The 15,115-nt window shown below is 40.7% G+C and overlaps 1 protein-coding gene across 3 annotated transcripts in view; it reads right to left on the reverse strand.

Annotated features, from left to right (window-relative positions):
* The window catches only part of PLCB1 (phospholipase C beta 1), a 691,592-nt gene that overhangs the window by 142,889 nt on the left and 533,588 nt on the right, over window positions 1-15,115 (reverse strand). For all 3 annotated transcript variants that reach the window (XM_067707502.1, XM_067707500.1, XM_067707501.1), the window contains exons 12-14: window positions 11,465-11,547; window positions 5,170-5,254; window positions 3,653-3,830 (exon numbers count right to left, since the gene is read on the reverse strand). In XM_067707502.1, coding sequence (XP_067563603.1) covers window positions 3,653-3,830; window positions 5,170-5,254; window positions 11,465-11,547 — 346 coding nt within the window. The remainder of the gene's footprint in view (window positions 1-3,652; window positions 3,831-5,169; window positions 5,255-11,464; window positions 11,548-15,115) is intronic.

Below are 15,115 nucleotides of genomic sequence, written 5' to 3' on the forward strand. Positions count from 1 at the left end.
TTACATTCTTCCCAGCTCTGGGATTCAGTCAGACCCAGTAATATCACTTATGTAAAAAGATTTTCAAGTATAAAGTAAAGAAAGCATACTTTTAAATTGTTTGATTTGACTTCTGTCAGGGTCCATACAATGCAATAGGATAATAAGCCCAGAAGATGGCAATATTGGTTCAACAATGAGGCAACTAACACGGGCCAGTACCTCCCCTCCCTGCCTTCTATAAATTAGCTGCCCTGCGCAATCTCTATCAATGACACTGCCCACAGCACTGCCTCCAAGAAGCTTATAAATGTTTTCATTTGGCTGACAAAGTTCAATCGATTACTAATGATAGCAGTTAGCATTAGGGAAGTAACCTTTAGAGGGAAAAGATGTCTGGGACCAACATGGCTTATTATTTTCAGCTTGTTTATTAAAGAAAGCCACATACAACTGCTTTATGACGTTAATATTGTGTTAGTTAATAAGGGGAATCAATTCCACTTTGAAAAGAAAACATAGCTTATCCTATTAGAGACATTCTTTTAGGAGGTTGACACAAAACTTTTTAGAGTCAAATTTGTTGCCTCAAGTTTTTGTAACTATTTATCGTTTTTTTTTAATTAGAGAAGGGGTTCTTTTTATTGAGTAATTTAAGAAGTTTGGCAGGACAGTGCTTCATGTTACATTAACAACACACCAGAATTTCAAGTAATCAGGCCATTCTCTAGTTTATGTGGGAAGGAAAGAATTTGTCATTCTTTGCTCTATGAGCAGGGACCTGATTTCTCCCTTATAAGTGTCTGGAGGAATCTTGTTGAAAAAAAAAAAAAAAAAAAAAATATATATATATATATATATATATATATATATATATATATATATCTCCTAGTTCTTTAAGACAAGTGTACAGGCAAACGACTGGATCTCTTGGGGGAAGATCTGGCCAACAGGCGCCATGATAAGTAGATTAGCTTTGATATAAGAAACATGTTTTTCAAGTTATTTGAGTTCCCAATACTGAAAACATCTACAAACCAAACGGTAAGTTAGCAGTGCTGTTTATTCAGGGCCCTACCTACATATTTAAATGTCCAAAAATTTCCATCGAAATAAATGAAAATTGCACAACAGAGTATGGGGCTGGCTTAGGAAATCTACCAAATTAGTAACAGATTGCTGCTCTTTCTCTGAACTAAGCAATAATATTCACTGCCTGTTAAAAATTGTTATTTGTGTTATGCATCCGGTTAATAAGAGGGAAGAGAACTGGGGAAGGCAGATGGTAAAACGACAAGCTCCCACATGCAAAGGAAGATACAATTTACTCACTAACACTCAAGAGATAGAATCGTGCTGAGAAATAGGTGGCCTGTTAGTGACTTTTTGTTCCAAAACTTCAAAAAGAACATTCTCACCGAGAACAAAAGTTATTTTTGAAAAAAGAATCAGAATTGTGTAATAACGTTTGAAACACACATTTAAAAACTACCAAAAAAAAATCTTTCAAGGAATCACATAACGTCTGTGGACAAGGATGTTAATCTAAACAATAAAAGTAATTCCCTGGTGATGCAGTGGTTAAGAATCCGTCTGCCAATGCAGGGGACATGGGTTCGAGCCCTGGTCCCGGAAAATCCCACATGCCGCAGAGCAACTAAGCCCGTGCGCCGCAACTACTGAGCCTGTGCTCTAGAGTCCACAAGCCACAACTACTGAGCCCATGAGCCACAACTACTGAAGCCCAGGAGCCTAGAGTCCATGCTCCGCAACAAGAGAAGCCACCGCAATGAGAAGCTCGCGCACCGCAACTAACAGTAGCCCCCGCTCGCCACAACTAGAGAAAGCCCATGTGCGGCAAAGAAGACCCAACGCAGCTGGGGGGGGGCAGGGGGCGGGGAGAAAAAAGTAATTGGTAACTGTAATGGAAAAATACAGGAAAAGATAAATCAGAGTCTTGGCCAACCTTTTTTTTTCTGATTGCCGTAGAGTTTATATTTTAATTTTTAAAAATTATTTTTAAACCTTTTAATTGACATGTGATAAGTATACAGAAAAGTACACATACCATACGTGTACAGTGCCTTAACATACCAAACAGACCTTAGGAAACAGTACCCAGATCAAGAAACAAAATGTAACTGTGTCCAGAAGCCTCCTTGGGTCCCTTTTAGTCACTTTTTCACCAGGGGTAACCATCTCCTGACCTCTAATAGTGCAGGTTAGTTCTGCTGTTTTGGTACTTTATATAGATGGAATCAGATAGTGGATACTTATCTTTTGCATTTGACTTCTTTACTCAACATTATGTTTCTAAAATGAGATTCATCCATATTGTTGTATGCACTGTAGATCATTATTGCTACATATTATTCCATGGGGTGAACATAGCACATGTATTTATCTGTTGATGGGCTATTCTGAATAGTGCTGCTTTAAGCAATTCTTCACCAATGTCTCTTGGTGAACATCTACGTGCATTTCTGTTGGGTATATACCTAGGAATAGAATTCTCTGGGGCAGAGGGGGTTCATATGCATATGTTCAGCTTAGCTTCTGTAGATGCTGCCAAACAGTTTTCCAAAATGATTATTCCAACGTTAGCTAAACTTTTTATTGAAGAAGTTTCTAGATTTAAGCTTAAAGTTTCCTTTACTTGTTCACCCTCCAATCAGGGTGAACATATCTGCAATGCACTTTTAAGATTGCCAAGACTCTGACTAGAGTTGGAAAAGAACTTAGACTAAATGACAAATAATTCAAAGGAAATGGGTGACCACTCTGAATTCTTTTCTCATTAATCACAAAAATCTATTTCAACTTAAATCTAAACCAAAAATTAGTGACAGTAAATATCACCTAGTAGCTTTGATAGATAATTCAAGTAACTTTACCATTTCACATTTTTAAAGAGCTCTGTAGAATATGGATAAGTTGAATGGCCCAGAACTCTTCAGCACATCATCAATGAGAATCCATTTGATGAACATCTTGTGTCCAGACCTGTAGTTAGTGTCAAGGGATCCCTGCCCTTGAGAAGCTTAAAATAACATGGTCACTCCAAAGATTATTTGGCTTATGTGGTAGCCAGAAATTATGGCCTCCCCCCAAATGCCCATGTCCTATGAATATCTCCTGTGTCCTGTGAATACATTGCAAGAGGGAATTTGCAGATGAGATTAAGTTAAGGACCTTGAAATGCAAGAGATTACTCTAGATTATCTGGATGGGTCCAATGGAAAGACATGAGTTCAGAAAAGCAGAGGACCTTTTCCAGCTGTGGTCCAAGGGAAATGTGATGACAGAAGAAGTGAGATGGGACATTCCTGGCTTTGAAGTTGGAGGAAGGGGTCCACAAGCCAATGAATGTGGGTGGCCTCTAGGAGCTGGAAATGCAGGGAATAATATTGCCTAGAGCCTCCAGAAAGGAAAGCAGCCCTGCTGGCACCTGGAGTTTAGCCCAGTGAGGCCATGTGGGCCTTCTGTCCTGCAGAACTGGGTGTTCATATGTTTGTGTAGTTTTAAGCCTCCAGGTTTATAACAGAAGTCAAAACAACAACACGCTCTAAAACTGTGCCAGGTAGAAATGTTAAAAGTCCTTCTAAGTTAATTCCAGGGCAGCAGTTCTTAAATCCATACATAATAGGGGAATGAGAGCCCGCCAGTCCCTCACCAGCTCCTGGGGACGAGGGCTCAAACACACTGGAGGAGTCGCTGTACGTGTTGGAGGTCTGTTCTGAGAGCTTCTTTTTGCCACTTCCTTCTGACGATTTGTGGGATTTCTTCTTATTTTTCACCAAAATTTTGTACATTAAGTCCAGAGGGCTTGGAAGAGGAACTCCAGATTCCAGCTAATGGAAAGAAAAGACACATTCTTTAAAAACATTGTCCCTTCCTTTCAAGTTCCTTCCCCAAAACAAACTCCCAGGACTGCATTAGATACCAAGGGCTTCTAGATTATTCTTTACTACCTCAACACAGCTCATTAAACTGCTCTAAGGGTGTCTTATGTAGGGGCTAGTTCATAGCTCTTGCTTTTTTCACATGAAAGGTATATTTTAATTACTGTACTGTAATTATTTTTCCATGAGAAATCTACATGAATAACACCACAGAAATGTACTGGGTGATTTGGCATGTTAACCCAAAGTTTCATAAGTTTTCTGATGGACCCTCTGAATCCAACCATCGTGATTTAGGACAGATAGGACGGCCTTGTCTTGGATTTTCAAAGGATGGAAGCCAGTTAGAGTGTGGCATCTGCCAGGAGGATGGTAAAGATGGGCAGGCGTTTCCAGGCAAGCCCTTAGAATCAACTTTTCAGATGCAGTTTGCAAACAGCAAAATCCTCATCCTGGCATGAGGTAGTTAAGTGGCACATCTTCTTGGCATCAGCAGAAGTGGACCAGGTGGCTTTAGATTTCCTGGCTGCCCTGAGATTCAAGCTATTTGCAAGCCTTCTTTCTGGTGTGTCCAGCTTGTACATCTATGGGAAAATCAATTTCCCTTGAGAAGGTTATTATATATTGTAACAGACAGAATGTACGCAAGTCCCAAAACAGGTTATTTTTAGAAATCTATGAACTCCTGTAAGCAGGTCCTCTATTCTTCACTTGCAACCCAGTCCGGGGACTGGTATGAAATCATGCAAGGATGTGTGGAGACTGGGGAAAGGGTTGAAGACAGAAGAGGCTACTTGATGATCTTTCTGCTGCTTTCCTTCCCAAAGCAAGGATTGTTACCACGGCAATAGGGGGTCCGGATTCTGCTGGGAGAGTGCAAGGAAGTGAGGGGTGGCCAGCAGGGATAGGCTGGAATGTCATTGTGCCACCTTCAATGTCCCATTTTGCTGACCCATTTCTTTCAAAGGGGTGTGATGAGGTTCCCTGGGAGGTGGCCAGAGCCTGTCCCTTGGGACTCCCTCTGTGGGCTGATTGTGGTTGTGGGAATTCTGCAGTCCTGACTGGCTCACATCGGGGAGTGAGGGAGGGAGAAAGCTGTGGGCAGAGGAAGAGGACAGATGCAGGTCTGTCCCCCTCAGGAGGTCCCTGCCAGCCTCCACTGGTCAGAGAGCTCACTGTCAACTCATACCAAGAAACATAAACATGGAAAGGATGTAAGGAAGTCTCTCCCTAATCCAATCATAAAGAAGGTGTGCGTTCCTTCGGGATGAGCATCAAAACTGCTTACTGGGTACTTTTCCAGGGGCTCCATGAGAAGGGCGTCCCCGAAGATCAGTCGGCAATACTCTGCCATCTTGGCCTGCTGCTTTGGGCTGAGGGGAGAGAGAAGGAAAGCAAGCAAGCAAGAAGGTTATTCAAAGAGGCCGGACAGGATGACTTTGTGTTATCAATTACAGAGAGAGGTCATTTCCTCCTCCTACCTGTCAGGATTGTTTTTATTATTCTAAATCCCTGTTTACAATTCTGACTTGTGTGGATTTGAATGCCACACACAGGTGGGCAGGGGAGGCTCTTCGCAAAGCTGAGCGGCATGGACATAGATGGAGAGGACAGAAGGTCACCTGCCTGTCACTGGATGTTTGAATGTCGCAGAGTTACAGACTCAGTCCCTTTTGCTTAAGTTCCTGATTCTAAGTCAAATGCCAGATACTTGGCGGGTGGAACTCATTCAACTCTACGTGAATTCTTGGGTGAAATTTGTCTAATGGACAGAGCTGCACTGCAAAGAAATGTTTACAAGGAGGTGAGGGAAGAGAGGAGAGGGATCTGGACAGAGAGAGGAAGAGAGAATCTCAAAATGCAGAAGAGAAAATGCTGACAGGCAGAAGTATGTCCACTTGGGAGGGGGCCCTGGAGGAAAGACAAGAGAAGCAGGCACCTTGGAGAAGGGTGTCTGCAGCCCTTTTGTGCACTAGAGGGAAGCAAAGGTGGCGTTAGCCTGATGAGGTGCCAGTAGGAACCTGGTTTGATTGGAAAAGGTTGGAGCTGCTGGGTTCACTGAGCTGAGCTCTAGGCTATCAACCACTCGGGATCTATAAAACGCAGAGGAAAGTAATTGTTCTTGGAAAGGGGCAGAGGATGCTGAGAAGATGAAGTGAAATAATAGATGAAAACACTTTGAAATGTAAGATGATGGATCCTAGAGATGCAAGGCAGCCTCCGCCAGCTAGACCAGACAAACGAGGGTCCGTTCACATGTAAACACAGTTGATGTGAGGGAACATCCTTAGTCTTTCAAAACTCCTGCTTCCCTCGACCTTTTAAAAAAGCAATTCTCATTCTGTAGGATGTTAAATATCATTATAAAGGTATCCAATTCCATCGGGTTTTATGGACTGTGATTTTGACCTATAGGCTGTCGGACTTGATTTCCAATAGTTGTCTCTATGTGCTGCAATGTTAATACGTTTTAGCAGAACTGGGGCTGTAGTAAGAATAGGTAAGTGATAAAAATCCTTCTTAACTACAATTCAAATCAATTATAAAATGTGATTCTTATTTTCATTCCTTCTACCATGACTGTTAAACCTGGATCGTGAACTGTTTTTTCACGGGAAGGGGGGTGCTTTGGGGGTTCAAATCATATTGCGATGGTCCACAGGGAAAAGCACTCTATATCACCCTTTTAAAAAAACATATATTTGGGGGATCAGATGAATTCTCTGGGCTTCAAATATGAGCCCAAGGTCACTGCTTTCTTGGAACTGCAAGGGGAGGCAAAGGAAAGATTCAGAGAAGACCTACATGACAAACTCCCAAATTCTCATCATGCCTTTTTTGACCCGTAAGAGATTTTGCTGGGCAGCTCATGTAGCTCTCAGAATATCCTGCAGCTTTCTCCAGCAGTATCACCGAGGGAGGAAAACCTACCAATTGGAGAACTGATCCTGGAAAGCACTGGGGCTGGCTGTTTAGGGATGACGTGTTATAGTTAGGGAACAAGCAGAAAAGTGACTGATTTAGCAGAGCAGCCTTGGGCATCCACAATTCAGACACCCTTGCTCAAAAGACAGCTGGCCGTGGGGCTCCACCAAGCCAGCGAGCTCTGTGTCTGTAGCTGAGACAAATCCATTTGTGCTGGACCTACACTTTCCAGGTTGCACAAAAGAAATTGTCCAACCCTCCCATTTCAGTTTCATGGAATGATGCTATTAAATAGAGCTTTGCTACTCCAAGTGTGGTCCATAGACCAGCAGCATCCACAGGGCCTGGAGCTGGTTAGAAATGCAGATTCAAGGCCTCCTAGGAAGGCAGGCAAATTGAGTAGAAATCTCTGGGGAAGCAGGGCTCAGGGGTCCTAAGAGGCCCTCTGGGGGATTCTCATGCACGCTCAAGTTCGAGAACCACTGTGATGGACGAACAAAGTCACCAGGTGCTTAAGTAAATGACACTTTTCTTGAGGGCTGGAACTTGAGAGCCCCAACTTCCTTTGAACAGAGGCCTGGAGGGAAAAGGAAGGACTGTACCCCAACTCCCTGCTTTCAGGACTTCTAGTGGAGCCATAGGCTCACCAGTAGAGGGATTTCGGGGTGGTGTTCCAGGTGTCCCTAAGCAGGCGAAAGGCAGAGTCCTCTGTCCTCTGTCAAGCTGTCCCCAAATCAGGCCCTGAAGGATTTTGCTGGAGCAAAATCTCACTCGATTCCACTAAAGAATCACCTGGGCTGTTAATGCTGCAGGTGGCAGGGCCCTGTGCCCAATCCCCTGATACACTGAGCTGGGAGCAGAGCCCTGGAACCTGCACTTGTAACAAGTCTGCAACTAATTCTGAGGCAGGTGGTTAATGGACTACGGTGTTTACAACTGTGCTCTGACACTTCACCAAACCACCTGGGGTCTTAAGAAAATGAAGATTCCAAGGCAAAGTTTGAGATGGAGCTCGAGACTGCATTTCTAACAAGCTTCCCGACACGCAGATGCTGCTAGTCGATGGATCAATGTCACTTTGAAGAGCAAGCATCTGTGTCTGACCTAGACTTCTAAAAACCTGCTTAAGCATCAACCGAGTTGGAAAGAACAAAGAGGCAGGTGTCCAAGGAGAAAGGAAAATGTGCTATTTGATAATCAGGCTCTTCGTGTTCTCCACAAACACACATGCACACCTGACAGGGAACTGAATCAGAGCAGAGAGAAAACTGAATAGAAAAAGTCAGAGGAAAACAAAACAACTTTAATTGTGGGGCCAGAACTGCAGAAACAAGACATTGCATTGGCCACGAGAGAGCAAAAAAAAATCCTGAAGCATTTGGAACATCAACATCAGCTACCATGGAGATGAAGCGAGAGGAAAATATTCACAAATACATTTTGAGCTTCAGGCCACAGCAGACCCATCCGGTCACATTTAAACACCTGGCAAAGTGGTCAGTTTTCTGACCAAGGAACAGGCCCACATCTTCCAAGCTGAACTAAACCAACCTCCTTCCCTATAGATGAGGGATCTACAACTCACGGCTATTAAGGAACTTGTCCAAAATCTCACATTCTCTGGGGCTGAACCAGAGCTAGTGGTTTCTGCACTTGAATTCAGTGGAGAACTCCTTTAGTGAAAATGCTAGTTCACAAACTAGGTGGCCCATCAGTTAATTAGGACTTTAAAAAAATTTTATTTGCAGAAATTCAAATAAGGTATGGGGGTGAAGCTCAGGAATCTGCATTTTATGGGATTCTGATGTAGCAGGTGGAGAAGGATAAGTCACCAGTGGCTCAGGGCAGCTTTCTCTTTGCTGTCCATGGATAGGTGATTTCAAATATTTGGAGAGAGAACCAGAAAATTAAGAGGTTTTCTTCCTTTCTTCCAGTGTGGGATTGTTTTGGAGTACGGCTCAAGTGGGCTGGGGCCAGGGTTCTGAATCTGGTATTTTGTATACACAGCACAAAGGAGAAAAAAAGAACTGCTGCTAGAGGTAACATATAGGTTTCAGATATTTTGGGGGCTGTGTCCCTGTGTCACTGTGTTGGGTAGGATTCTGAGGGTGTATCTAGTTTCGTGGGGAAGACTGCTGTTACCGATGAATGGTGTCTGTCACTGGTTCTTTCATCAATGAGGTGGGATGGCCTGCAGGTCAAGCACAGGGTTTTACCAGCAAAGGAAAAGCTTGCAGGTTTTCTTTGGGTGTGTGATAGTCCAGCCAGGAAAGAATTGTAGCTGAATGATGTTGATATGTGTGTGAGGCTCAAGGACAATGGAAATAGGAAGCAAAAACTTCCTTCCACAATAGAATTCAGTCTCTCAGTATTTCACTGCCATTCAGTTATCTCAGTGGTTTGGGATCAATATCATGGCATCCAGGGAAGGTTGTTATCCTGTTTTCTTTTGTATTCATGCATTATTAATGAACTTTTAACAGCTAAATTTCTCACTTTTAAACCAGAAAGGGCTGTATTATGGTACAATCTTTTTTGATTATGTGTTCAATGTGGATTTCGTTTTCATGCTCAGTTTGGCTCTCTGTAGAATTGAGGCTGAAGACTGAAAAAAACAAGCTGTGGTTAAGGGTCACGAGCCACAAAAATGTGACCATTCACAGGCAGTTGCCTTGTGGGATGCTCTGGTTGTCTTAATTCGATGCTTGGAAGGTTGTGATGCTTTTGTTTAGGTGTGGGGGATGGAGTTGGTTAAACAGATGAGTTTTGAAGCCGTACTAGCCAGCTTTGAACCCCTGCCACATTTTAGCTGCATGACCTTGGGGAAGTAACTTACCCCCTTTGGGATTCAGTTTCATCATTTGTAAAATAGGGATAATAGTAATAATATTTACTCTTAGGAGCACCTGGCTTTGTGGTGAGGGTTACATGAGCTTATGCTTGGAACGTTGCTCAGCACGTAATATACATTCAATAAATATTAGCTGTCATTATGTTTGTGGTAGTGGTGGCTCTTGATACCTCTCTGGCTGCATGGCAGAGTCCAGTGTAGCGGGTATGACTATCAAGAACGGAAGTAGAGTTTTTCATTTTGTCTAATTTATATAGAAACATTTCTTGAAGAAAATAAATGTGCTAGATTTGGAGATATTTCTCCAAAAAGGAAATGACTGATTGTCTAGGAACTAGAGTGCCTGAAAAAAAGGTGCTAAGGCGTTGTAGAGCCCAATTACAAATGGACAGGCCGAGATGAGGAAAGTCACATGCAAATCAGAGCTGTCACAGCAAACGAAGTAGTAAATACAGTACCTAAAGAGGTTCCCCCTTTAGTTAGAAAAGAAATAGTGAAACAGAATAAATTCTTGTCTCTTCAGTTGGCCCTCAGAAGTGGTAGAAAAACTATACGCCAAATGACTACATTGTTCACTGGATGATCGTTTCCTAATGAAACAGAGTCATGAGCTGGTAAATGTAGTATGGATTTCCTGAGAGCAAACTAGAAATACAGATAGCTATAATTTGGTGACTTCAAAATAAGGTCTTGCTCCACATATACATTAACAAATGATCACATTGAATTACTTTGAAATTCCTCAAGCTAAAATTTGGTCACTACCTAACTGGTTCTTTAAGGTTTAGTAAATCCTTTAAGAATCAGTGAATTGAAGCATGTGTTGCAAATTAGTTGGACAAAGGGAATCAGTGACCTGGGAAAGATTTTTGATAGGAAGGAGGATAAAAAAGGATCTAAGGAACTTGTGAGCCAAATTAGGATAGGTGTTGTAGGCTTTTAGTTGAGAAAACTGGCTTAGGTGGTTGAATGAAACAAAGGGCTTCCCAAATGCTCTTTTGAGCAGTGATGGTCACTACTACATAGTCTTCAGACATTAATTCCAGGGACCAGAATTTTAGTTTCTTGAATTTTGATTCAGTAATAGATGAGAATCTTTCACGTTGAGGCTCTTTAGATTGAATAACTATATGATAAACTAACATCCTCGTGTCTGATGTAGATGTGTCTTACTCTGATCCTCTGTCATAAAATGAGTATAAGAGTTAAGTCAAAATTACCTATTCTTTGTACAGCTCAGCAAAAAGTGCAGGCTATTTTGAAATAGGAAAATATTTACAAATACTAACAAACAGGGGAAACCAACGAAAACAGGAAGGAGGGAGAATTTGGTGGTCTCAGTTCTGTGTAAGTTCAAAGTGGCAGAATAGAATTTATTTAATTTATTTAGCTTTCTCTACACCAGCTCCAGCGTGTACAGAACTGGCTATCTTAGGGTGGTAAAACTGACTATAAATCTGCACACAATAGAAGAAGCAAACGAAGGAGGATTATAGAAGTGGTCCCCTGAAATAGACACACCTGTTATACAAGGAAATGGGTTTCACTGCATTGTAAAAAGAGGAGTCCTTAATTTAAATCCTACCATGGCATGAAAATAGATTCCACAAGTCCAAGGGATCTTTTTAATGTTAATGAGATTTAAATGAATGAATTCCATTATATACAGATGAACACATGCCACTTAATATATAGCATAATTGAGGAACACCATTAGTAACATCAAATAATCTTATATCTGATGAACAATGACTAAACATGCCCTATTTGGGGAAAATACTCCCTATTGAATGTGCTGAATACTTACGAATCCACGTGGTTCTCAAATGAAAGCAGAATTGGAAAAGGTGAAGTCTTAAATGCACACTCAGCAATGGCTTCTATCACTTCCTAAAAATGAGAATACCTATATTCAATAAGCCAGAATTTTAATGTGTATAGTTTTTTCTTTTGGGTTCCACCCTTTAATATCACTGTCTTTTTCATTCATAGAATTTTATCAAATGGCTAAAATGGCTAGAAGCAGTTTGCAGGCTGCTGGATTATAAATTTTCTTACTCTTGATTTAGGAAGATAAAAGAAAGAAAACTGGATTTGGGTGGAGCGGGAGTCAACTGTGAGGGTGAATGGTTCTCCTCTTTGGTAATTATATCTACTTTGTTTTTTAATAATAAAAATATCAGATCACATTATAAAAATTTTGGACAAGAGAAGGCAACATTTTTCACCCATAAATTCACCCTTTGAATCAAACCACTGCTGACATTTGGTTATATTTATTTCTAGTTTGTTTTTCGTATATCTGTATAACTTAGTTTTAATTACAGTAAATACTCTATTTGTATTTTTAAACATCGTTAAGAGATATAATTCACCCATTTAAAGTGTACAGCTAAATGATTTTTAATATTCACAGGGTTGTGCAACCATCATCCCAGTCTAAGTTAGGACATTTTTATCACCCCCCCAAAAGCCATGTCCCCATTAACAGTCACTCCCCATTTCACCAACCCCACCCCACAGACTCAGACCTAGGCAACCATTAATCTACTTTGTGTCTCCATAGATTTGCTTACTCCTAACATTTCAAATAAATGGAATCATACAATATGTGGCCTTTTATGTCTGGCATCTTTCATTGAGCCTGCTTTCAGGGTTCATCCATGCTGTAACATGTGTCAGTACTTCATTCCTCAATCTGTATTTAGAAAAAATGTATAGGTCATAGTTTTAGTATCTGTATAAAATTCTAGGGAGTGGCAGTATCATAACTGATTTAACCATTACCCAATTGCTGGACAGACATATTTTAAGAGCTATCATTCAAATAATTCTCCAAAGAACCTCTTTATTTTTTTCCCTGATATTTTGAATTATTTTCAGGGAATGAATTCTTAGAAGGGGAATTATTAAATTAAAGAATAAAAATATTTTTACAGTCTCCTGTGTTTCTCCAAATTACTTTTCATCTTAGATTGCCTAGAGTAGTATATGAAGGACCAGATTTCAATGAATATTCACCAGCTTTGGGCATTTGTTTTCCTTATTGAACTGGTATTAAAGGATGATCTCATTTATTTTTAATTATATCAATGCCAATACTCCTATGGCTTCATATCCATTTTTTTTTTTTTTTAGTTACGTTTATTCTTTACATCTCCTCTCAAGTAGGAACTTTCACTCTGATCCCTTATGCCTGAGGCTTTTCCATTATCTTCTCTACCTTCCTTAAACAATTCATAGTTTGCTTTCTATCCATGCCAGAAAGTTATTTCTCCAGCCCCAGAGTATAAATAAGGCTTTCTAATTCTGTACTACATTTGCATATATCCTCTAAGAAGGATTTGCCTGCATGGAGCAAAAGAATCACTCACTGTTTCTTAAAAGTGAATCCACAGATTGCCTTTCATACATTATGATAGTTGATACCATCAAAAATAAGTACACTATAAATAGTAAGCAATGCCCAGATTTTAAACTCTTTATTTGATTTTTTTGAGTACATGCTTTGGAGTCCAACAGGCTTATGTTTGAATCCTTCTTCTTATCCTTACAAGCTGTGTGACCTTGAGAAAAATAACTTAATGCCTATGTGCACTTGGCTTGCTGGCCTGTAAAGTACGAGTGATAAGCCTCATTCCACAAGCCTGTTGCAAGAACCCAGCAATCCCTCTACTGGGCATATACCCTGAGAAAACCATAATTCAAAAAGAGTCATGTACCGAAATGCTCATTGCAGCTCTATTTACAATAGCCTGGAGATGGAAACAACCTAAGTGTCCATCATCGGATGAATGGATAAAGAAGATGTGGCACATATATACAATGCAATATTACTCAGCCATAAAAAGAAACGAAATTGAGCTGTTTGTAATGAGGTGGATGGACCTAGAGTCTGTCATACAGAGTGAAGTAAGTCAGAAAGAGAAAGACAAACACCGTATGCTAACACATATATATGGAATTTAAGAAAAAAAAAGAAAAAAATGTCGTGAAGAACCTGGGGGTAGGACGGGAATGGAGATGTGGACCTGCTGGGGAATGGACTTGGGGATATGAGGAGGAGGAGGGGTAAGCTGTGACAGGGCGGGAGGGTGGCATGGACATATATACACTACCAAGCATGGAATGGATAGCTAGTGGGAAGCAGCTGCATAGCACAGGGAGATCAGCTCGATGCTTTGTGACCACCTAGAGGGGTGGGATGGGGGGGTGGGGGGGAGGGAGACGCAAGAGGGAAGAGATGTGGGAACATATGTATATGTATAACTGATTCACTTTGTTATGAAGCAGAAACTGGCACACCATTGTAAAGCAATTATACTCCAATAAAGATGTAAAAAAAAAGAATGCAGCGAGAGGAGGTAAAGGACACAGCTCGTGATGGGCAGATATTCTCAAAACAACTAAGGTTACTCAGCTTGCTGGTGCCCCCCCTCCCCATTCACCCTAAACCCAACTAATACAAACAAGAGCTGCCATTAAATGAGCATTTGCATTCTAGATACAGATCTTATCTCCCGCTATAAACATTCCTTAAGGAAAATATTATCTGTCATCTCACAGATTATAAAATGGAAACTCAGAGATATTAACCAATTTGCCCAAGGTCACAGAGAGCAGAGTCCAGGAAACCCCAGGAAAGTTTGTCTGACTCTAGAGTTTATTCTCTTAATCATTTCAGTAACTCTCATGCAGCTAATGACCTTAACCAACTAAGATCAAAGCCCTCAAAAGAACTGCACAGCACTATTCACAGTAGCCAAAACATGGAAACAACCTAAATGTCCATCAACAGATGAATGGATAAAGAAGGTGTGGTACATATATACAATGGGGTATTACTCAGCCATAAAAAAAGAACAAAATAATGCCATTTGCAGCAACATAGGATGCAACTAGAGATCATCATACTAAGTAAGTCAGAAAGAGAAAGACAAATACCATATGATATCACTTACATGTGGAATCTAAAATATGGCACAAATGAACCTACCTACAAAACAGAAACAGACTCACAGACATAGAGAACAGACTTGTGGTTGACAAGGGGGAGGTAGGTGGGGGAGGGATGGATTGGAGTTTGGGATTAGCAGATACAAACTATTATATATAGAGAATGAATAAGCAATAAGGTCCTACTGTATAGCACAAGTAACCATATCCAATCTCCTGGGATAAACCCTAATGGAAAAGAATATTAAAAAAATGTATATATGTATAAAACTGAGTCACTTTGCTGTACAGCAGAGATTGGCACAACATTTTACATCAATTCTACTTTGATAAAAAAAAAGAATTGCAAATAGATATCTAAAGGAAGTGGGTAGTATGGGGAGAAAAGGGGGGCTAGATTTTGTTTATTTCCTAAATTTGGCCCTGTTTTATTTGCTACTTGCAAAACACATGACAGCCATTCTTGATTCCTCTTATTATAACATCTTTCAATTCATCTGTA

Source organism: Pseudorca crassidens, chromosome 15 (genome assembly GCF_039906515.1).
Source record: "Pseudorca crassidens isolate mPseCra1 chromosome 15, mPseCra1.hap1, whole genome shotgun sequence".
NCBI lineage: Eukaryota > Metazoa > Chordata > Mammalia > Artiodactyla > Delphinidae > Pseudorca > Pseudorca crassidens.